At 44.3% G+C, this 24,178-nt stretch overlaps 3 protein-coding genes and 1 pseudogene across 4 annotated transcripts; 2 read left to right on the top strand and 2 right to left on the bottom strand.

The window, feature by feature from the left end:
* The first annotated feature begins 6,101 nt into the window (after positions 1–6,101).
* Positions 6,102–8,110, top strand: LIPT1 (lipoyltransferase 1). Its single transcript, XM_040584760.1, has 2 exons — positions 6,102–6,218; positions 6,650–8,110. Exon 2 carries the CDS (start codon positions 6,902–6,904, stop codon positions 8,021–8,023), a length of 1,122 nt encoding a protein of 373 aa, XP_040440694.1. The 5' UTR covers positions 6,102–6,218; positions 6,650–6,901; the 3' UTR covers positions 8,024–8,110.
* A 5,320-nt stretch (positions 8,111–13,430) lies between these two features.
* On the bottom strand, positions 13,431–17,403 carry MITD1 (microtubule interacting and trafficking domain containing 1). 2 transcript variants are annotated; one of them, XM_040584762.1, is made up of 7 exons: positions 17,198–17,403; positions 16,840–16,941; positions 16,562–16,698; positions 16,397–16,483; positions 15,609–15,724; positions 15,211–15,271; positions 13,431–15,127 (listed from the first exon to the last, which is right to left on the bottom strand). In XM_040584762.1, the coding sequence occupies exons 1-7, from the start codon at positions 17,349–17,351 to the stop codon at positions 15,032–15,034; spliced, it is 753 nt and encodes a 250-aa protein (XP_040440696.1). In that variant the 5' UTR covers positions 17,352–17,403; the 3' UTR covers positions 13,431–15,031. The 2 variants fall into 2 exon arrangements, with proteins under 2 accessions (XP_040440696.1, XP_040440695.1); XM_040584761.1 differs by having other exon boundaries at positions 17,208–17,403.
* A 49-nt stretch (positions 17,404–17,452) lies between these two features.
* MRPL30 (mitochondrial ribosomal protein L30) lies at positions 17,453–21,105 on the top strand. Its single transcript, XM_040584764.1, has 5 exons — positions 17,453–17,620; positions 18,068–18,148; positions 19,768–19,914; positions 20,760–20,833; positions 20,922–21,105. Exons 1-5 carry the CDS (start codon positions 17,579–17,581, stop codon positions 21,052–21,054), a joined length of 477 nt encoding a protein of 158 aa, XP_040440698.1. The 5' UTR covers positions 17,453–17,578; the 3' UTR covers positions 21,055–21,105.
* A 240-nt stretch (positions 21,106–21,345) lies between these two features.
* Positions 21,346–24,178, bottom strand: LOC121083905 (annotated as a pseudogene).

Genomic DNA, 24,178 nt, shown 5'->3' with positions numbered 1-24,178 from the left:
AAGATGCTCCTTTCCCCCTGCTCTCCACAGCACACACGGCAACAGCACCTGGCATGCCCGCAGTCCCGGCCGCCGCCCCTGCCGCTCGGCGCACACCCCACCCCAGCGAGGCCCCGCCGCTCTCTACCTTGGGGTGACGCTCCGCTCTGCCCCTCCGGCGCCCCGGAGAGCGCCGGGCGCTCATAGCAGCTGCCGGGGCCAGGTGAGGCACCCACAGGCCCCGACGACTGCCGCCCTCCGCGTTCACGGGCGCCGGCCAACGGGGGCGGGGCGGGGCAGGGCGGGGACCGCTGCGCCCCGCCGGTTTCCCGCCCCCGTCTCCACAGGCCCGGGGGTGGCCCGCGGCCTTCGGAGGCGCGAGCGCGCGCTGGGGCGAAGCTTCTCCGGTTCGTCTCCCCTCAGGTAGTCGAGTGAAAGCCGTGGCTGGGCTGGATGGGTGTGAGGAGCCGTAGAAACCGCAACTCCAGCTCCCCCCCGAAGGAACAGCTATCCACAGCCACGACGTTCGTGGAGTACTGCCCTTCCCCCTGGGGCTGTCCCATTTCCCTGAGCTGGGAGTGCTGCTGGCAGAAGCCAAGCAGCTGTGATGGATGTACCAGCTTCTGGCGCGGTACCAGCCCAGCACTCACCTAAGCAGCGTCTGTAGCGCGTGGGCAGTCTCCACGCTTTTATTCGCTTAATCTTGCTTTCAAAGATGACTATAAAACCTGTTGTCCTTACAGGTGTGTATGACCAAAATGGATACAATGCTGTAGTTACTTCATATACCTTTGTTCCAATGCATAAAAAACTAACTCATCCTTTGTTCCAGCACATGAAAAAACGTTTAGGTTTAGGTCAGCTATGTGTTTGGGGCCAGCTACCGTTCTTGTATGTAGCTGCTCACCATACATGGAAGTGTTTACCTTCACCAAGGAATGTGTTAAGTGGTAAGAGAGGGTCTGCAGCAGAAAAACCAGGCCGAGCTGGTTCTTCGGTTTGTAAAAGGGGTGCCAAGTAAGGGATGTGTGTAAGAACCTAGTGGGTCATGGGGCAAAACACAGAATGAAGAGCAGTGAAGAGAAGCTAACAACTACCAGACCATCACGCGGCCACCTGGAGGCATAACTGCAGAAGCGTAAAACAGACACGATAGTATTAACGAAGCCCCTGAGAAGACTCATACATACACAGATAATTTCTGGAAATGTTACGAATATATATAGGCATGTAACATAAAACTGGACCCCACAAAATAGTTGGGGATGCACGTTAGGTGGAGGGATCCCCCGTGCATCCAGCACCACAATAAATAATGCCTGCTTCTTAATACTATGTTGGTGTTAAGGAGTTTTATGCCCGATTTTCGGTGACAAAATGCTAGAGGCAAAATCAAATGAGAGGTCAGAAATAATCCTAAAAAATCGTTTTAAATTATGTACTGTAATATCTTGTATGAAATTGTCAGTAAAACCCTTTTTCCATTAATTCTGATATAAATATTTATAAGCACTGCTCTTCATAGAAATTTTAATTATTTCTCTACTTGGTTTCATGCTGAGACATTTTTGAGTAACTCTTACCTATGAAAATTAAACAGCAAGGTATCAGGTTTATGACATAGCATAGATCTTCAATAAACATTACTAAACTCAAGGATAGGTGCTCATATTTCTTTTTGCTTTTAAGTACAAATGAATATTGAATGACTGGTTGCTGCTATATCTTTTTGAATGGCTTTTTTGCTGGCAGAGGGGAGCTAAGCCAAGGGTCTCCTCAAGCGACATAATGTTCTCTTCAGACCTCGACAAAGACGACGACTTCCTCAAATAAAAGTTAAGTTCTTCATAGTTATTTGGGGATGGAAAGGGCGAGGTGGATATCACATCACAGATTGACATACACATCAATACCTCCCATTGTTGGTTCGAATGGAATTCTTTGGCTTTAAAGTACTCAACTACCTTTAATTCAAACCTCCCTGGGACTATCCACACACATGCAGCATAGGCCTCACACCCCCCCCCCCCCCACCCACCACCACCACCCCTGGATTAATCCAAAAGTCTCACAGAAAGACAGGGAAAGGCAGTGAAAACAATGTTTACAGGTCAGTCCAGCCCCAGGAGAGAAGATGGGTATTGTAAAACTGCCAAAGCTGATCACCCGGGACAGACAGTGAGCTCAGCTGAACACCTCACCTGAAACCTCATTAGGTTCCTCTCTTTCAGAAACTAATATCCAGGGAGATAATTTTATGGATGAAAACTCCAACGACAACTATACAATGTCGCTGGCTTGACAAGAATAAAACAAAATAGGTAAGACTTAATCTCGTGAAAATAGCTTTCCTTTAATTAAACCTTATCTTCTATCCAAACCCCATCTAATTCACGTATGTATTTGTAAGATATATGTGCCATCTGTATATAATACAATATTACCTGTATTAGAATAAATATTTCCTTTAAAATTATACTTTTCTTGAAAGTGTCAAGCATTAGCTTCACACGTATGATAAACCCCAGTCTGAACTCATTCCTGCTTTGTAATGGTTTTTAAAGGACTAACATAGTCTCTCATTTACAAACATTTTAAAGTTAAAAACATCAAGGCATTACAAGTCTAAGTACACTTTTTGTTATTCCACTAACAAAATCATATGAAAGAAATTACTCCTCTTGCTTTCTCATACCCCAAGGCAGTTCTTATTTACAGCACCTCCAGCTATACATTTCTTCTTGGAATAGCACAGAGACGAGAGAACTGGTGCCTTTGAAGGAAGCAATGTGAGAAGAGTATGGAGGCCCTGTGGATCCCATGACTCCTCTTGCCTGCTCATGCTGGGCATGGATATACAGTCTTTGAAAGAGGCTGCTTTAAGCAGTCCCAAAGTCAAGCTGAGAAACTAGAGAAAAAAAAAATGTACTCTCTTCCCTGTTAGCCATTCACACAACTTTATATCCTGGAGGCTGTGCCAGTTTTTTGGCAAGCTGCCACTAATGAGCACTCCTGGATAGAGCTCACCTTTTTGTGGATTACAGTAATACCTCTGAAATATGATCCCCACCCAAAGACCGGGTGGGATTTTAACTTCTGGAAAAAGAGAAAGAGTCTTTCTCTATTCCTCTCCCCATCCTGGATTTCTTCTAAGCCTTACTTTTCCATTTTGGTATGGTGGAAATCATCAGGGAAGACTCTTCATTATCATGTTTATCTCCCAGAAACGTGAAAAGAACATTTCAGGTTTTCATAACTTTACTAAAATTATTCTTCATGAAAATTCATTTTAGAAGTGAAATTACATATTTTTAATTGGTTTTGTTCTGGAATGTCTATAGTTTTCTCTAAGTGACATATGGTGAGTTCTCTTGTATGTTAATGCTGGTTAATGTTGTGCAGAGCAGCTGCTTTGCTTTTTGCATACCAAAGAAAGCTTTGTTGATCAAAGAAAGAATGAAAATAATACACAGGATTGTTTTCAAAAGGAAAAATAATAATTGTGCTGTATTTTGCAGATACGTGATTTAAACAACAGTAATTAAGACCTAAGAAATTTTAAGAGTCCACATAGAAGATGGCATTAGTACAGATTTGCACTACCACTATTATATTAACTTCACCCTCCAAATCTTGCAGTTTCTGACATAATGCAGTCCTCACTAGACTGAGTGAAGAGATAAATAAATTATAAATATATAATTTTTGCTTATTGCCAAATACTCCTAATTATCTTCTTGGGTTTGTCTTCAACAATACATACTTTTCCAGAAGAGTGGCTATTGTTGCATGTGTGTTTTATCCTTCAGCATATCAGAAACAGGCCCAAGACATTTTTACCTGTCCACATAGTATTCTGCACACTTTACATTTTTTAGCAAATTCTGGTTCTAATTAAGGGAACAGAGAGTTGCCTTGTTTAGGCCTAGTTTTCAACTAGAAAAACGGGGATTGTAACAGCTCACAGTATGTTTTCAGTGACATCCCGTGGCAAAATGACACATTGCAAATTTCAAGTCAAGTGCCAAAATGGAAACAAATGGTCCCATATTTTGTTCGGTTTTTAGTAACATCAGAAGTCCCACAAGATGCATTCACTTCCTCTGACCAGCACTAAAGTGTCCAGGTTCACTTCTGTGTTTTGCCAACTGCCTCAAAAAGTTGATTTTCCAGTATTCAGAACGCTAAATCACTACATTTTTATGGCACAATGAAGTCCACATACTTTTTACCCTATGCATTACGGAACAGTTCACCCCAGTGACGTTATCATCAGTCTAATTTAGCAAGAAGTTATGCCCACTTCAAACAGCTTAAAATAACTCCCAACTTTTTTCTTTTCTCAATGTGACAATAAAACATGCCAAGTGCTGGGGCACACGCATCAGACTCCTTTTAGTCTGTTACTCCCACTAATCACCACCAGCTCACTTGTGGCAATGGTTTCTTTTTGCTTGCCCTACTACACCCACACATTTAAGAGTTATGTAAGGAACTGTCATGCTCTTAATTATCTCATTTTTCAGTAATAAACAACCCCACGCTCACATCTTGAATCTCGGCAGCCTTTCACCCTTATCCACCTTCTTTTCTCCTTCACCTGTCAGGGAATATAGCTGTTCTGGTACTGTTTCTTCAATGAGAAGGCAACTCAGGCCACATCATAAACAGTTTTCTTTATTGGTAAAGCAAATACATGCCCGATTACATACCAGAAGCCAAACTGCTTCCTCAAGTAATTTCACCGTTTCACCTAAATAAGGATATCAATTTGATGTTTATTCCTAAACCACCTATTCCTAGAACTGAAAGAAAAATTGCTTACCTGTAACTGTTCAAGATTAGCCTATGTGAATTCTCACAACCTGTTGTACCAGCCTTTTCTTCTACAATTCCTTCATGTCTTGGGACTCCGATATTAAGGAAGAAGATAAAAGCATGCAATGTACCCTTTATGAATACCCATATACAAGCAAGAGATACACAGCACATATCTGCCCATATAGATACTGTGGATAAAAACTTCAGCTACTAGCATTTAACGTTGGCCCACAGTATAAGCTTAAATACAGACAGTAGCTCTTGAAGGGTTATAGCTAAAGTCCGGTAGACTTTAAGAATGGCTTAAATCAATGCAAATCTGAAGAGAATCTGCTGCACGCAATAAGTCTTTAATTATCTAGTCTTTGATCACTTCCAGCTTGTTAATGAATTATGCTATTAACATTTAGTTTCTGTATCTTCATGAATACCATGGGTAGTTTCTATGTATGTCACAAGCCTCTGTGCATTTGTGTGAACTTGTTCAGTGTCCTTCTTAACTCATGAAAGCTTCTAGCATCCAGAACATCCTGTGGTGTGGAATCACACAGCTGGGTCTTGCATGAAGAATCACGCTTTTTATGCATCGTGCATCTGCCTCTTGTTGGCACGATCCCATGCTTCGCAGTTACCATGTTGGCAGAAGCTGCGAAGATCAACACTGACCTACTTTCTTTAACATCGCTTAACTTTTTACAATCTCTTACCACAGGAGGTTTGGGTTTGGGTTTTTTTTTCTTGGTTTTCTTTTACCAGCTGAAAAGCCATAATCCAGCGGCGGGCGGCACAGCAGCTGCCCGTTCCCACCTCTCGCCAGCTTCCTCCAGCCGCACCACGTGCGGGCTGCGGGGTGAGAGGCACAACTGGCTCGCGCCCGCCGGGGTGCCACCCGCTCCCCTCAGCTCTTGCCCCAGCAGCAGAAGCCTGCCTGCGGCCTGCGGCCCTCCGCCGCCACCGGGGAGCTGGGCAGATGGACGGACGGACTGACTGACGGACGGACAGACTGACGGACGGACTGCCTGCCTCCCCGGCTCTGACTGACCGACTGACTGACACACAGACTGACGGACTGACTGCCTGCCTCCCCGGCTCTGACTGACTGACTGACTGACTGGCACACAGACTGACGGACTGACTGACTGCCTCCCCGGCTCTGACTGACTGACTGACTGACTGCCTGACTGACACACAGACTGACGGCCGGCCTGCCTGCCTGCCTCCCCGGCTCCCCTCCCCGGTTTCACCCCGGGCAGCGGCGGCCGCGTACGGCGGGACAGCCCCGGCAGCCGGACGCCCGCCCCCGGCACCTCTAACCCCGGGAAGCGGAAGGCGTGCCGTGCCGGAGCACGCGGCGGGGCCGCACTACGGCTCTGACCGGCCTGCACGAGCGCCGCCGCCGCGCCCCGCCCCGCCGCGCCGTGAGTAGCGACTCGTGCGCGCAGGGGCGGCCGGTGCCGTGGGGAGGGCGGGAGGGCGGCCGGTGGCGGGGCGGGGCAGCCCCCCTCAGGTCGCCGCGCCGTGGGGGGTGGCCGCCGAGGGCAGCCGCCGAGAACGAAATGGCGCCGGGGCGGCGGCGGGTGGTACCGGGTGCGGTGACTCGGCGGGGCTTGCCGCGCCTCACGGCTGGGCGCTGCGGGCGGCTGCCTGGCTCCTCACGCACCCAGCCGGCCCGCCAGCTTGTTGCGCCTGCTTCTTCCTCTCAGATCCGTGTAAAACGAATTTATAAACCTGGGCTGTTAAAATAAGTTTAGTAAAATCCACAAAGTCAAATTGTATTAGCAAGACTGTATTGAGTGAGGGGAGAACACGGTTTAATTCTGTTTCTTCCTTTGGCCTTTAACGCACCAAGGACTGTGAGGAGAAGCTACTCTGACAATGCCAGCTTTTATGTGAAGCACACATCAGGGTCTGGATGGCATCATTAGCTTCAGGAGGGGAAACGTGCCTCATAACTCACATCAGTTCAAAAGTATTGCTATGCTGGGAAGAGTATGACTGCCACTAGCATTTCATTTCTGTCACAGCAGCAGGCTGTGCACTTGTCACATTCACCTTTACCAGGTCAAGCATTCCTTCCATTTACTGTCTGGTTATTAAAAACATGGTACTCCGGTCATCATTAAAGAACTGCCTTCAGCTATCCTGTGTCCTCAGAACTCCAAAAGCTGGCTTCAGAAGCACCACTAGTGGAGGCCTCATTATCCAATCTATTTCTAATGACGTTTACCAAAATCTAGCAGTGGAAGACTGGATCCATGACCACATGAATTTAGAAAACCAACAGGTCCTCTTCCTTTGGAGAAATTCCCCTGCTGTGGTAATAGGGAGACATCAGAATCCCTGGCAGGAATGCAACCTCAGGCTATTAAGGCAAAAAAATATAAAGCTAGCCAGGAGAAGAAGTGGAGGGGGGACAGTTTATCATGACTTAGGCAACATCAATTTGACTTTCTTTACAACCAGAAAAAAATACGAACGAATGGAAAACCTGAAACTAATTGTGAAGGCACTGAAAGCCTTGCGCCCCCGGTTAGATGTGCATGTCACTGACAGATATGACATCTTGCTAGATAGGCAATACAAAATCTCAGGTACTGCTTCAAAGCTAGGAAGAACAACTGCTTATCACCACTGTACCTTACTCTGTAACGCAGATAAGTTTGTTTTATCTTCTGTGCTAAAAAGTCCTTATAAAGGGCTAAAAAGCAATGCCACTCCTAGTGTGCCTGCCTCAGTGAAAAATCTCTTTGAAGAGGATCCCAGTTTAACTTGTGAGATGCTCCTGGATGCCATTGCGGAAGAATATGCTACACAACACGAAATGGATCATCATATCACCTTAATAAATCCAGCTGATGAGACTGTGCTTCCTGGAATTAATAATAAAACTAAAGAACTACAAACGTGGGAATGGGTGTATGGAAAGACACCGAAGTTCAGCATCAACACTTGTTTTAGCATGGTCTATAAAGATTCTGTTCTTGATGTTAAAGTAGATATGGATGTAAAGCACGGAAGGATTGAAGTCTGCAACATTGATCTGCCAGAGCAGTGGCTGCCACCAGCGCTGTGCAGTGAACTAGTAAAGAGCCTTACTGGTAGTAAGTTTTGCCCAAGTGAAACCACTACACTAGCAACAACATTACTAAGAGTGTGTCCACAAGATGATGAGTTGCACAGCAGGTGGAATCTGCTATGTGAAAATATGCTAATGTTAATGTGACTTGCATTTTGAAAATGTAAGTTAAACTCCTGCTGCTTTTTTATTTAATTTATTGGAAACAGAATTAAAACATTTATACAAGCTGAATTTTTATCTTATTAGTCATTCAAACTGTTAAATCTTGTGCTTTTGCTTAGTATTACCTACTAGCAATTAGATGTCACACTGCCTGTACCCGAGGTTCCCAAACAACAGGATGTAAGCTGCTGCAATAGGCTGCAGCCCTGTGTCGCTCCGTGTGGACAGACATCCTTGTTTAAACCAAGGAAAATGGCAGAGGCATCCCAAACTGGCTTTGTAGCAAAGAAGGTACAAATGGCTGACACAGATGGGATGGGGTAGGTGGAAAACTGCTGCTCTGCTGCTGCACTGGATCCCCCAGCCTGCGTCCCACTCCTGGTGGATAGTAGCTCAAAGGGCATGTCTCAGCCCCTGAGCTGCACGGAGAGGGATGTCCCCCTGGTTTCTGGTTGAAAGTATGCTCTTGCAGGGTGCTGGTGATCCTCTTTCTCCACTGTACAGGCATGGCAGTAAGCTAAGCTCGCTGCTGTGTAGTGAATCAGCCTAGCAGTTCTACCCTGGAACTTCTGTTCACGTGTGTGCAAGAGCAGGGGAGGGATTAGGAAGTTCAGTGTGGGGGGTTGTGTGATGAGGGCAGGAGAATCTAACTGGGACAGAGGCCATATGTGCCTTCTCTGTACCTGCATTGCCTGGCCTAAAGTGGGAGTCACTGGTGCTGTCGTCTCGTTGCCCAGTGTGCAAAATCAAAGAAAGTCTTAAGAATACAAGATACAGCTTTTAATATAAAGTTGTGCAAGTTTGGGTGCTAGATGAACTAGCACCCCTTGGTAGTTTCCACAGTCAGATTTATACATGATTACGTGGATATTAATTTGTTAACTTCCAACCTTCTAACACTGATCGTATGGTAATCCACATAATGGTTACACAATCTTATTGGTTAACTACACAAGGGGAACGGTCTCTGTGGGTCGGGGTATCTGGCGTAAGGGATTTAATTTTTAGTATTATAATGAAGGTAGTTAGCTTAAGAACACATCTTTATCTGTCCAAAAGGTATCAGATATATCTTGATTTGCAAGAGTCTTGTGTTGCCAGTTTGGCAGGATGTAATGTCTTCAAGGCCGCCTTGTCCTAAACAGCAATTACTTCAGTTAATCATCCTTCATAGTTCTTTGCATGGGACATCCTGAGTCAAATAATGTGTGCGTTCTGTTTCTTCAAGAATATGTGCAAATTGTTAAACAAAAACATATGTCCGTATAGTATTTGTTAGTTAGCTTATACATTCTAGTTATAGAATTTGGTAACACTGCCAGAGGTACTGGTATCTAAGCTGAAAGAGGGAATACTTCTACATTAGGAAATACACTTGCAAATACAGATCTAGGAGAATCAGGCTCCTTGTGTTACTACCTAGGAGAAAATTTTCTAATGGAAGGTAATAGTGAACTGAAAATGACAGTTTTCATGTTAAATAAAAATAATAGCTCAACATAAAGTAGAAAGAAAGGCTCATTTCACTGTTGTTGCTGAATAAGCAGAATGCAATTTTGATTAGGTCACAACAGAAGCAGTTTATTGCTATAACTGTAGGAGAGAACCCAGTGCTGCCATGAGACTCTTCTGCTGTGAGCTCTGCCCAAACGAGGCAGTTACAGACTTCATATACCTTTGTCATTTAACTCTTTCTTCACCAAACTGCCCTTGAATAGTAGAGCTAGTTAAAATTGAAGTGGGAGGTTCATCAAGCAAAAAAAGCCATAAATTCATTCTGTCAAGGTGCAAGCACATCAAGGTAAATGTCGTTCAGGGCACAATATATAGCACAATCCAATTTACATTAACAGTCTTCTCCTGGAAGGTTAACCGGCGTGGTAGGACTTAAAAGGAAAGCACGGTATCCAGAAATGAGGCAGATAGTTAAAGGGGCTTGTTACTGGATGACATACGGGTTGTTCTGAAATACCAACAGCATTTACTACTGAAGATAAGGAACTGGCAGGAAAATCAGAGGCACATAAAGTGGACTGAGAAACAGCAGTATCAGTTAGGCAACAAACAATCTTGCTGTTAATAGGGCAAGATGAATAAGGACCAGCCTGGCCTAAAGAAAGTAAAGGAGTAATGATGTTTATGTCATTTGGTTAGTCATATGGCTGTCCTAATCATGTTTCTGAGGCTATGGCATGAAGGAAGAGTTGGGGGGAAGGTTAGGGTGACTGAATCCTGCTGGACTGAAAAGACTTACAGTTAGGTCCATAAGGACATTCTGGCTTCCAGTGTCCTTGTTGTCCATACACACAACCCTCAGCTGAAACTCCAGTAGGGATTTCAAAAGATCCCTTACCTTTCTGAGCGGCACCGAGGGATTTTCGACAGAGATCAGTCTGCGGTCATCCCAGGTGAAGCAGGACATATGAATCCAAGTCACAGCACCAAATTCTGTTGCAGAATAACTGGAATGCAATTTTAATCAGGTCAGAACAGCAGCAGTTTAGTGCTATAGGAGAAAACACAGAAGGCAGGCAGCTTCTGCTGATACGAGCTGTGCCCAAGCGAGGCAGTTACAGTTTATATACTGTATATATACTATATAGGTTATACGATTTGTTCTTCACCAGGCTGTCAGATAAGCAGGATGTGGTAACAGCAGCGACTGAAATTCTTCAGTAAGGAGGCTCTAGACAGATTGGGAAGCCTTAGGCAGTATATTCTTTTATGAATACTTCCTTTGTTAATTAAATCATGCTGACCAGAAGAGACTGTTAGCTGCAAATATTTCTTAACAAGTGAGGCCTGCAAAGGCCTATGAGGTGTTACATGTTACTTCCACACTGTCAGCTTTAACAGATGTTTGGCTGATCTGCACTCAGTAGAAAGAAATTACGTGGCAGAAGGGACTTACCTTTAGTTAAGGAGCGCAGTGACTGGGGGTGCACCCAGCCCTCAGCTAGGACTGGCACTCACACTGTAGAGTCCAGGGGTCCTCAAACTACGGCCCGTGGGCTGGAAACGGCCCCCCAGGGTCCTCAGTCTGGCCCCCGGTATTTACAGACACACACACCCCCCCACCAGGGGTTGGGGGGGGAAACCAAGCAGCCGCAGATGACTGCCTGCCGCTTCATCCATGTGCCAGCCCCCTGTTTAAGAAGTTTGAGGAGCCCTGCTGTAGACTGAATGACACTCAGCTAGCTCCAGCAGGGAAGGTGGCTTAAGCTCATCTTTACAGATGATGCCAAGAGGGACAGTCCTCGGTGCGCAGTCCAGGTGATGACCTGACTACCTAAGTGTGAGTGGCACCACAGAAAAACATAGCCTAAAGTCAGTAAAATGATCGCAGAACTCTGCTTGTAGACTTCTCTAAAAATTTTTTTTTCCCAACTCTTTGATGCCCATTCCTCTTCATACGTGGCGTTCCTACTGACAGTGAAAGGAACTGATATTCAGAGATAAAGGGCTTATAAGTAAAAACTGCAGTGCAGCGTTAACTGGTATATCACTAAAGGTTTACTTCTCCCTTGCACAGTACTGCATATCCATGGGATCTGCAAGGAAATCTGGTCTCGGCTATTGAGTAATAGTCTAATTAGAAAACAGAGAAAAAGTTCTAGCAATGAACAGGCAAGCAAGGGAAGACCATGCTTGCCTCTTGTGGTATTTGTAAAGGACCACATCATAGGGGCTTACCACTGGAACAGCGGCATATTGTATTGTAAGATGCAGAAAGCGTAAAGATTTGTATTTTAATTTCCAATTAAGTACTAAAAAGTTGATCTGAAGTATTAAGGTGTTTTTTTCTTTTGCCCCTTGTGGGAAAATTCCCCCCTTGGGGGGGGGGGGGGGGGGGGGGGGGGGCGGCGCGCAGCAGAGAATTAGCTAAAGCTGGGACAAATACAGCTCTTGCTTTCAGAATGGTTGGCATGCACAGGAATCTACTTTACCAAAGCTCCCTAAGCTACACGCCCTGCCATCTCAGCACATGCCAATGGGAGTAAGAGAGTGGAACGGAGTGGAGACACTGTGGCCAGGCTCCGTTTACTCCCTGCAGGAAAGGGGACCTGATGATCTGATAAACTGCATAGCAGTTGTCACATAAAGAACATATGAGATGATGTCTGCTGCTAAGCGGACCATTGTGGCAAAATTACTTTCCTCAGATGAAATAATCTCATTGCAATAGTAATGCACACCTCCATCCCAAAGTTGCTTGCCTCCAAAGTACTACTACATCTCGCTGGGTACAATGATACCAATCAGTAACAAAAGTATGTATGACTAGAGTCACTCAAGCTCCACCTAAATCTAAAGAAAATGGACTGGTCCTGGACTGAAATAAATCTAAAGGGAAATTTATTTAAATTTATCTAAACTCCTGGCATACCACACTTTGATTTAGTGTCACAAGGTTAGGTCAAGCTGACCCACCCTCTAAAGCTGTAAGTTCTGGCTGACAAGCCGATAAGGTGTCATGACCCCCATACGTTAACAAAAACTTAGTTGAAAGTAAGACAAAGGTAATTGTGGTAATGGGAAATTGTGACCTCCAACTCAAATAGCGCCCCCCTGAAAAAGCAAAACCTGGTTGGAGAGCATGCGTAGTTAATGGAAAAACTTCAGTAGTGCTACCTGAGGACGCATACTAATTTACATTGGAAGTGAGAAACTTTTAACCAATCCTCTGTATGATAACGAATACGCAATGTACTAGAAAGTATAAAAATGGACAACTGAGGGGAGAAGTTAGGGAAGGCTCCATCATAACTTCTGGCATCACTCAATGGGCTGAACCTGTCTTCTCCCCCATAGGGATGCCTGTTGGGTAAGAACTTTATTCTAGGACTAACTCATGTTAGTTATTATTAAGTGTATTTTTTTAAGCTTGTTTTTCAGTCAGTGTATTATCACAGGCAATCTTCGAACCTTACTGTGACAAACTTATGTTTTGTATAATAAAAATCTTCAGCTGAAGTTCATTTTGTGTAAGTCTCTGGAGACTTGACTGGTTGTATGGGATTTGACTCAGTGATGCTGTCAGCGGGAGTCCCCGAGTAGGTTAGTCGAATCACCCTCTGATACGGCGAGCTGTCAGAACACAGGTAGCAGACAGGCTGGTCAGGCACAAGGGTCTTGTCTTTCTTGGGAAACTGACAGGCTGATCAAATATAAAGGGTTCAAGGAAACCCCTCTTCTTAACATGACACCCCTGTATGTTTGAAATTGCTGGACTAGGGTTAAAAGATATAAATCTTCACATTTGGGAAGCTTACTGTATTTACAGTGAACCTTCTTCCAAACATGGCTGATCTATAAGGCATTACCCAGCTTCCTTGAATTACCCGACGTAGCGCAGAGAAGTCGTTACACAGATGACTGAAACTACAAATAATAAAAAATAACCTTTATTCCCATTAAAAAAGGCATGTATTGTACACAACTGAATAAAATTGACAACAGTGACCAGAAACCTAGTACCACATCAGCAATAAGGGGGTTACTATTGAATGTTTCAACTGGTAGCATGCAGTTCCTGTGGCACATTTATTATTCTTTCTGCTGATGTAGCACTGAAAAGCTGAGACATTATTATGCAAAAGGATAAAGAAGGCAGACCCCTAGCAAACTGCGATTCAGAGAACAAGGCAAAGACCAGCTCTGTTTCTTCTTGGTAGCTGTGGAATGCAGCATTAGATGACAGAAGGTGAAAGAATAAAGCAAAAAAAAAAAAAAAAAAAAAAATGGAATACACCAGCCATTCAGGAAAAAGAATCAGAAGAGAGAGAAAAATTTCTAGCAATGAACATGCTACCAGAATACAGGAGCATATTGTACCACAAGATCCAGAAAGCATAAGGCACCTATCAGTCCTGAGGTTGAAAAAGATTTTGATGGGACCCGCAAAAGAAGCCACTGCCTGTTCTTCATGTGAGAGTATAGGACTTTGCCAGATTCTTGCTGACAAAGCAATCTTGTATAAGAAAAAGAAGCAGCAGCTCAGGTGATACCTTCTGGTTTCCAAAGGATGAAGGAAAGACAAGAAAAGACTGGGTTGTTTTCCAGTTAGCATATTGCTTAAAATCGTTATTAACATGAAAGCTTCAAGGTATTTGTCCCCTGGAATAATTTTATTTTTTTAAGGGACTACCTTAGTAGCAGGGAGATAGCTCACTGCAGTTGAGACTGGCATGACTAACTGGAAGAACATTAGATTTGCAAGTCAGGGAAAAAGACTGGGAGAGGATCATACACCCTTTCCACACCTAATGCAAAGGATGGAAATCAAGTGTATGACTGTACGTCATGGAATAAAAGAACACATAGAGTGACAGGGAAAAGAACACAACTGTTCACATCCTTTCTGGTTCAAAATCCATCATGCAGAGACACATAAGATGGCCCTAAAATGTCTACATAGTGAACAATGTTTGCATGCAAGGAGCTTGGAAAATGGAATGTTAGGTTTGGGGTTACTAGTAAAGTCTGTGAAATCAGGTATTACAGGATTGATCAAAACACAGCTGAACAGGAGTCATGATTAGAATACCGGAATTATGGGAAATAAATAAGGCTGCTTATAAAAGAGGACATGTGGCAGCCTAGCTTCAAGTGTTTGTGAGGTGGTCAATTAGAGAAATAAACCCCAGAATCTGCTCAAGGAAAAATTAATAGTAAAAAGAGAAATGACAGTAAAGAGGCCTTTGAGAGACAGTATCAAGGGTCAGTTATGACATGAAGATCAAATTTAGACATGGATTGTATTAATTAAGATTATGGGAGAAGTACAGTGAAGGAATTGTACAGTTGTGTTTTCTCAGACTGAAAAGTCTCAAATATTCTTAAACCTATAGATTATAAAAGCTGTGCTGGACTAAGTACTTAGAATACTTGGTTCTGAGGGTAGACAGCTGGCGGCAGACTGGAAATAGTATCTTCCACTCTTACATTTTTATGCTTATAAAACCAGTAGTTTAAAGCAGTCGTATCTGCTCACATTTTCTTTGTATGTTTAGTATGAAAGACATCCACTGTTGTTTCATGACAAGGTCGCAAGTCAAAGTCACAGTATCCAATGCTGAAACGACCCTGCAGAAATTAACAGAATTGACACAGTGAACATAGAATGAGCTCTTCTGCAGTATAAGTTAAAGAGGTCAAAGCATTCTTACCTGCGGTTTCTTAAAATAATTAAGACCCCTTCCAATCTTAATCATCCATCCATTGTTGAATCTGTTTTAAAAATTCACAAATTTGAATACTATCAGTATGTTCAATAAAAAAACAGTTATATCCACATGATGCACAAGCTCCCTGTTTCAATGACAATTATTTCCTAGTATCACTGACACCTGTATGAACCATGGAAGACACTATTCTGTATAAAGAGACATCTACTATTATGTTCACAGTTAAAATACACAAAACTATGGAGGGCTGATTTTATCCAGCGAGGGCTATTGCCTTCCACTTCGTTAACCACAGCTGCAATTAGAAATTGTCTCAAAAGTTAGGGTGAAGTAGTTTGATTTCAAATAACTGGCATTCACTGAATTTTTCTATCACCCACCTAATTTCTCGATCATGTATTGAAGGTGAAAATGCAATATTCAGTGTTACTCCATAATTCCTCAGTGACTGTTGTATTTCTTCCAAGCCACTTATTTGCTGACTCTTCCCGCTACCCTGTTAAAAGTAAAAATAACATGGTTTTTTTTTAATGACATATTCTACATCTGGTCACCTCTTCCTAAAGTTACCAACAAAACCTTTTTAGTAACAACTTCAACCAACAGAAAGCAACTTGGATGAAGCCAGATTCACAGTTTCAAATACAGGATAAAAAGCAGACAGACTACAGCTACACTTGCTAAGGGACATGGACGACGAGCTCACTCTCAGCCCTTTGGAACCAGACACAAATTACTATTTGAGCCAAAATAAATACAGTGATAGTTTGAGATATTTTAGCTCATCAAAGCCTCTAAAATGACAACTATATACAGCTGAAAAAAACCATATCGCAACAGATGCTTTGTTTCTGACATTTTCCACAACAAAACTTTCATAAAAGTATCTTTTTAATTTAAGATACTGCTTACCAAGAGTTTCTTAAAGAGTTTTCTGATAACTCTGAACTTATAAAACTACTTACATGTTCAATTATCACATTTCTATTTTTCTTTTAATCTGTGTTTTCTGCTGAAGGCATCAGAGCCTCAGTCTAAAAAGTACCGTTAAGGAAAAACAAATCTGTACTTACAAACAAATACTTTATATATATATATATATATATATATATTTGCATGTGGTATCACTGAAGTACAAGGAAACAGAAACCAAAATCTGGACACTTACTTCATCATAGGAAGTGAGGAGGTGGATTGTTTTCACTTTGCACGGCCCCTTAACTAGCATCTCGCAGAATCGCAGGAAGTTATACAACTGTAAAAATTTTAATTTAGTAACTTGCCTTTTTTTGCGTAGTTACATCTGTATCAGTTACACCAAGTACCTACTAACCTGATGAACATTCCTGATGTATGGATCCTCCACCCACACTTCAGAAACAATCTCAGTAAGGTACTCTTGGAAAAGCTTTTCATAGCCGAAACCTGTTGCATTTTCCTCTATTCTGATTTGCTTATGGTATTTGCCATCTGACAAAAGAAAAAAAAAAGAAAAAAAGTCTCCTTTTCAGTAAAAATCGTGACATAATCCGTGTGTTAACCACCTTACCCTGAAAACACTCGCATAACAACAGGGATTTAAACGCGAACGGGTCCATTGCAGCTCTGTACCTTGTTTCTCTTTTTCAATGTGCTTTTTAATGTCTTCTGCTCTGGTCATGTACTCGGATATTTTCTGCCGGTAACGGTGCTTTTTCGCCTCATCCTTGGTGGCTGTGAACGGGAAGCGCACAGGCCAGCTTTGGCCGGGCCGGGTCGGGGGGCGCGGGGGGAGCCCCCGCCAGCTCCCCTCCCTCCCCGTGAGACGGCAGGGGACCAGTGCCCAGCACGGCCGCGCCTCCTCAAACCCACCCCCGGCCGGCGGCCCCCGACCGGGCCGGGGCGGCGTTTAAGCACCACCCGCCTCAGCGGCTGCAGTGAACGGCCGCCGCCCCGCCCCTCGCCCGGCCGCCGCCGCGGCTCCCGGTACCTTTCACCACCTGCAGCAGGAGGTCGATGCCCTCCTGGTAGCACACCAGCGACTCCTGGAACCGAGAGGCCAGGTCCAGCTCCACCGCCCGCTTCACCGTCTCCGCCCCGGCCCGCTCCAGCGCAGCGGTGCCATCGCCCCCCGCCCGCGACATGGGCGCCGCGGCGGGGACCGGCAGCGGCGCGGGGCAGGGCGGGGCCGGGCGGCGCGGGGCGGGGCGGGGGGGGAGGAGCTGCGCACGCGCGCTGCCTCACCCGCCGCCGGGGAAATAGACACCGAAGCGGCGGCGCGGCGGTGGACTGTGCCTCACCGCTGCCCTTCCGCCGGCGCGGAACTGAAGCGCCGTGGTGTTGGTGCCCGGCCGGAAGGCTGCGCACCGCCATGGCGAGTCCCGCGGGCCTGCGGCACGCAGCCGTTTGGAAGGTGCGACCCGAGCTGGGGCCGGGGTTTGATTTGGGGGCGGCGCGGCGCTGCCTCTGGCCGTGCGCGCTGCGGCGGCTGGGGGCCTTCCCGCGAGGCGGCGGGGAACGGCCCGGGGCAGTGTCCCGCCGCTGCTGAGGGCGGTGAGCGGGGCCAGGCCTTAGGCTGCTGCGGCCTTCGCCCCCCTCGGGGCGCCGCCGCCGCGGGGCCTGGTCGGGGCCTCCTCAGAGCCTCCTCGGAGAGAAAAGCGTGGCCTTGGGGAGGCCGAGGAGCCGGTGCATACCCGGTTGTCAGCACGGTCTGTTCTTCCGCCGAGAGATGCAATAAACGCAGTAATTATCACAGTCCCTGTGCTCGCCCAGTCTGAGTTGAAGTGGCCCTGTACTCTATTTTCAAGTATTATGAACTGTAAGGAAAATGCAGACAAGTTGTGTCCTGCTCTCTTTGCAGATGCTGGGGAAGAGGATGGAGGGGATGGTGTCCACAGCGTGGGTTCGTGGTCTCTTTACTAAGTCAAGAATTCCAGACTCGGTATGTGTTTCAGTAACTAAGAAACTGAAAAATAGCTATTAGCCTGCTTAATTCTGTGGCGTGACAGCTTTCTAGAGACAGTGAGTGGGATGAGCAGGCTCGTGGTGTGCTAGGTGGAAAACTAGCTGAATGGCAGGGCTTAAAGGGCTGTGGTGAATGGGGCTACATCTGACTGGCAACAGGTCACCAGTGGTATTCCTCAGGGCTCAATCCAAGGGCCAGTTCTGTTCAGTATTTTTATCAGTAATCTGGATGCAGGAGTTGAATGCACCATTAGCCAGTTTGGTGATGATACTAAGCTGGGAGGTGCTGTCGACTCTTTCATTGTACAGAATGCCTGGCAGAGGGATCTGCATTGGAGCATTGGGCGATCATCAGTGGCATGAAATTTAACAATAACCAGTTTCTGCACCTGGGACAGATTAATGCCAGGCACAAGTATAAACTGGGAGAGGAGTGGCTGGAGAGCAGCCCTGCAGAAAGGGATCTGTGGGTGCTGGTCGGCAGCAGGCTCAATGCAGGTCAGCAGTGGCCCTGGCAGCCACCAGGGCAGCCCGTGCCCCGAACACGGCACAACCAGCCGGCCAGAAGAGGTGATGGTACCACTGTGTTCAGCCTTGGTGCGGCCTCACCTGGAGCGCTGTGGGCGGTTCTGGGCCCCACGAGTTAAGAAGGATGTGAAGGTCCTTGAATGTGTCCAGAGGAGGGAAAGAAAGCTGGTGAAAGGGCTGGAAGGCATGTCCTGTGAGGAGTGGCTAGGGACTCTGGGCTGGTCTAGTCTGGAGAGAAGGTGGCTGAGGGGCGACCTCATCGCTCTCTACAGCTTCCTGAGGAGGGGACGTGGAGAGGGAGGTGCTGAGCTCTTCTCCCTGGGATCCAGTGACAGGACACGTGGGAATGGCTCAAAGCTGTGCCAGGGGAGGTTCAGACTTGACAGCAGGGAGCATTTCTTTACCAAGAGGGTGGTCAAACACTGGAACAGGCTTCCTGGGGAGGTGGTCGATGCCCCAAGCCTGTCAGTGTTTAAGAGGCATTTGAACAATACCCTTAACAACATGCTTTGACTTTTGGTCAGTCCTGAATTGGTCAGGCAGTTGGGCTAGATGACTGTTGTAGGTCCCTTCCAGGTGAAACAGTCTACTCAGTAAACAACTAAACCAAAGTGATAGGAAGCTTGACTTACATTTTACATTTTTACATGTAAATTTTTATCTTATCTTTTTGCAAGGTACTGTCTAGGGTCAGTTGACTCTTTTCCTTCAAATCATTCTTAAAGCCTGTGGAAAAACTTGCCATGCAGAGGCTCTTCAGTGAGATGCATGGGAATGAAGTGCTAGGCTGGTATAGAGTGTTGTCCATGTATTTCTATGCAGTTGTATGTCCAAACTGAAGAGTTAATGTATCCATCAGCAAACCATTATAAAAATGTTTGACATAGAGTTACAAAAGTAAAATATGAGGTCACTTGCTGATGCTTTGACCTTCTGAAAAGAAAGGTAAACATGTAAGGATTTTTACCAAGGTTTATGTATGTTTTAAAAGTTATTTTGTTAATTATAATAGTAATAATTTGGCTATTTAGGAAAAAACCCTCTGTTTTTGTGAACTACTTCTTCTAGGTATTTCAGCCGCGGCCTGGAGATCATGAAAAGTATGGAGGTGACCCTGAGCAGCCCCACAAGATCCACATTGTTACTAGAATAAAAAGTGTGATTGGTCGCCCATATTGGGAAAAGAAGATAATACATGATCTTGGACTGGTTCAAGTATGATTGTTGGTTTTTGTCCTTCTTGTGCACTCAGAAATGTAGAAACGTAGGGTAGAATTAAGGTGATGTGGTGTTTGATTTTTTTTTTAAGGACCTCAGTTTTGCAGTCAGAAAACTTGGATTGCTTTACAGCTACTATAAATGTAATTTGGAAATCAATGATGTGTTTAAGAGCTGGAAGAAACATTAATGGCAAATGCCTTATTAGTGGGAATTCAGAATATCACTGTATGGAATTGTTCAGCATGCCTGAGGAGAGATTTACCTTGAGAATTCTGCTAAAATAACAAAAATAGATTTGTAAATACTTCGAATTCAGTTTTCTCTGTGGGTCATATTATTCAGACATTGCAGGTAGGCAAATAAGACTCTATTGATAATGAAAAGGCTTCCAAATCCAAGACTCTTTAAGCGTTTGTGTCAAAGGTGTGTTTATACAAATTTTTTAGGCCAACTCCACATTGTGCAAAGATTCATGTAGTCAGCGTTACATTACAGAAAAAAAAAATTGTATGCTTGATCACTTTAAGGTCTAACTGAAGCAAGGAGTCTTACCCCTAAACTCCTGTATTTATAGTATTTTTAACAGTTGGAAGAAATTTGAATATAATGATAATGTAATGGGAATAAAGCTGAATTTTTCGTTTTACTGGAATTGAGTTTGATCTAGTTTTTATTTCATATTTTAAAGTATGTTTTTGATGCGAGACATTTCTCTAAATTTTTTGTTTGCAAATGCAATTTCTATTTTTGCTGGTAGTGTGAAAAGATCAGTGAACAGAGATTTGGGGTTTGCATTTCGTGGCAGTGCGTTTGTAAAACCTGTTCTATCCTTTATATAGGCACATCAGCCAAGACTGCACAAAAATATCCCTTCTGTGAATTCCAAACTGAAAGTTGTTAAACATCTGATAAGGTTTGTTAACTATTTGTTTAATTTGGAACATTTAATGTAACTCTCTTCTAGTCATAGGACTTTACTAAGCAAACTCTTTTGCCTGTAGAATACAGCCACTGAAACTACCTCACGGGTTGCCAACAGAAGAGGAAATGTCAGACACCTTTCTTACAGTCAAGGGAGAGCTTGTCATTAAACGACGTCTGAAACCTGTGGAGCTGAAAGAAATTAAGTCCTAAGGTTTGCTGGTTTGATTTATATTTTAAAAAAATAAATAATTCAACTCCTAAGTTAAGATTTTGTGTATGAAATATAAGCTTAATTCTTACCTTGTCTGGTATGAATGACAGAAGTGACACTGGTACTTAAAGGAGGATTCCTGTGTGTACAAATATAAAATTCAATGTTGTTAATATATGCCTGAAATGTTAAATGAATGATAGGCTTTCTGTCCTTGTGTTTTTAATTTTGTGGTTAGATTACTGCGGTTTATGGCTAGCTATTGGAGAACTTTTTATAAAGTCATATAAGCAGAGAATTAAGTAGAATAGATCTAACTAATGATGGTGGGGACATTTCCCAACTAACAGTGAAGGTGTACAGTGATGGTGCATGACCTCACCTTTACTGCACAAAGGAGGGAACTGGAATTGGAAAGCCCTCTATTTAGCAGTTACATGAGAATCGACTGGCTATCTACCAAGAGTGTCATTTGATTGAGGCAGGTGTTTGGGTGACTTACTTTAGTCATCCAGATCTCATGCTTGTTCCTTAGCAAACAGTCTGTCATCTGGCCTCCTCCATAGCTTATATGAATAAGCTCCTCCATAGTGCCTGAAATCCCGATTTGGGGGTAACAGAAAGAGCAGTTCACAACTTGATAAGTTGTGTAATTTGCCTTTCAGGAAATGTGCTGTCTCACTTCATACGTATTTCTTGATCCTAAATGTTTAATAATAGTAGCATAATAGCTGCAGTCTATGTGAAAGTTCATGCTTTTCCTGTTCTAAAATTGCAAACTTTAGAAATCTAGTGACCCTGAAGCATACCTCTTTGATGCAAATTAGTAATTACGGGCTGCAAGCTTGTAAAATAACACCTTTTGCTGAAGGATCTTGAATAGTACTGTGTGCATATTCTTATCTACAGTTTTAAGAATTGTGGCCAAAGTTAGGAAGCTGCTGCAGTGTCAAATGATAAAGTAGTTTTCATTCCAGGGAGCGTAAATGCCATAGTTTTAACACACTGTGAGCCTCTCCATGCTAGACACTGTAGAGGAGTTAATCTTAATGACTGTAGGTTGTGAGAAGATTAGAGGGATACAGCTGCTGAAAATCAATATTTATCCTTTCTGCATGCTTACAGATAAAACACCAGTAGGAGTTCAAGGGAATAGCTGTATCAGTAGAGTGACATAAAAGCTGGAGACAGTGTGTGCAGAAGAAAAAGGATGGTTTTGCTAGTGGCATTGAAGAGTGAAATGGCTCTTGTGCTAAGTGCTTTTCAATGTCCCGTGTCCTGACAATCTTACGGTACCATTTGTCAACTTGAAAGTGAGACAGCAGTATCAGCACACGAGAAACCCCAGTATTTATCCAGAGTTCATTGCGTACAGGCTGCTGGTATTAATTTTGATCATTAATCTCATAGTTTACCTCTTGTAGTTTGCATAGAGAGGAAGTAAGTTCAGCTCAAGGCACAAATGAAGCTAGCAGACACATGAATAGCGGACTATCAGGGCACTGAAGAGGATTGCCTGCCCCATCTACTTGTCTGTCAGAGCCTTAAAAAAATGACACAGCTGCTGCTGTAAAGGTGACAGGGTGCAGAAAGCAGGCTTACTGCTGCTTAAGCTTTTCCAGCTGCAAGGTGACTGCTCCTCTCCTCCCTAGTTGCATTAAGGGTGGGGAAAATCCCTGTTTCCTCTAGGGATCTCCCCTGGCTCTTTCCCCAGTTCTCCTCCTCCTTCTCCACCTCTTATCCATGGGATAGTAAAGAGTGAGTCTGAGGGGGCTGGAGCTGTTGTAACAGTGGATCCCAATGCATGAAGCAAATATTTAGGAATTGTGCAGATAAAGATACAACTTGGCAAAGAAGTGAGGCGTGAATGTAGATGTGAATAATGAAGCGCGATCCCCCACTAGCCAGGCCCCTGTGGTGCATCAAGGGTAATTAACGTGACTGTATGTAGCTGTAGCCTACAGGCCTCCATGCTTAGTTAAAAAAAAATGTTTTTTGAAACAAGATTTAATATTTAAAGTCTGAAATAGGAACAATTAATCTCGTTCCCAAGAGAGCGCTGGGGAAGCAAGCAGTGGTTTCACAGGTGCAAAAGCAGTCTGCACATGCCCTGACATTCACCAGGCTCCTTCCCTGGTGCTGGGAGCTGATAGCTGGGTCAGCGTCGGCTTTATTCTGGCCAAAGAGTTGGCTGAAAAGCGTTAGAGGGCTGCCTTTCAGCAGGGATCTTACTGCTCTTCTGCCTTTCTGCCTCAAAAGAAGGATGAGGTTTGTGTTTTTAAGAAGGTTGACCATGTCTGCGTTAAACCAAATGCTTTTCCATGGTCACCCCAACTGTCCTTCAGCACTGTCCCAGCGTGTGACTCTCAAAAGGAAATACCAGCAATCACAGCTGGATCAACACACTTGCTGATGCCACTTTTTGTAGTCTTGGCTTGATACTTGTCTGCATTTGTAAAATCTTTTTTCTGCAATGTCCTCTGAGGCAGGAACTCCTACAACACAATGTGCATGACTTGTCCTTTTGTTTTTAAAATCAGAAAAAAATTGTTCTAACAGTCATTATGATTGAGCTGATATGTTTCATCCTTCTGAGTCTATTTAGAGAGAAGCACTGATTTTGCTGAAGAGTAAGTGCCCTAGAAATCAATACAAAGATGCTATAAAACACATTTTTCCAATATAGAGGGCAGTTCTCTAGTGCGTGGACTAAAAGATGAGTCTTATTTGACTGTAATGGGGCCACGTTCAGAAACTTAGGTCATAAGGGAAACTGTCTTAAGGGAGAGAGAAAAGCAGGCTTGATGGCAGGGGCTGGAGGCACTAGCAGACCTTGCATTCTCTGTGTGATTGTCTCAAAGGCAACTCTACTCCCAGCATATACTTATGTGCCCAAGTAGCATCTTTGTTGGTTGTAGGAAAATCTGCTTGCGTTGCAATGACAGCCAGCCACAGTGGGATCCATAGTAGGCATGAGCTTGTGCATGGATGTAAGGGGAGATGAACAACTGAATTTGGTGCCCTACCTGCATAGCTCAGACCTTCCAGTTTTGTGGTTGCCTCCAAAGCTCCAGTTCTGTCAACATTCAGTATATTCCCATAATGCTCCAAACAGCCTAAGAG

This window comes from Falco naumanni, chromosome 2 (assembly GCF_017639655.2).
Source record: "Falco naumanni isolate bFalNau1 chromosome 2, bFalNau1.pat, whole genome shotgun sequence".
NCBI lineage: Eukaryota > Metazoa > Chordata > Aves > Falconiformes > Falconidae > Falco > Falco naumanni.
This window is presented reverse-complemented; position numbering and strand designations above follow the sequence as displayed.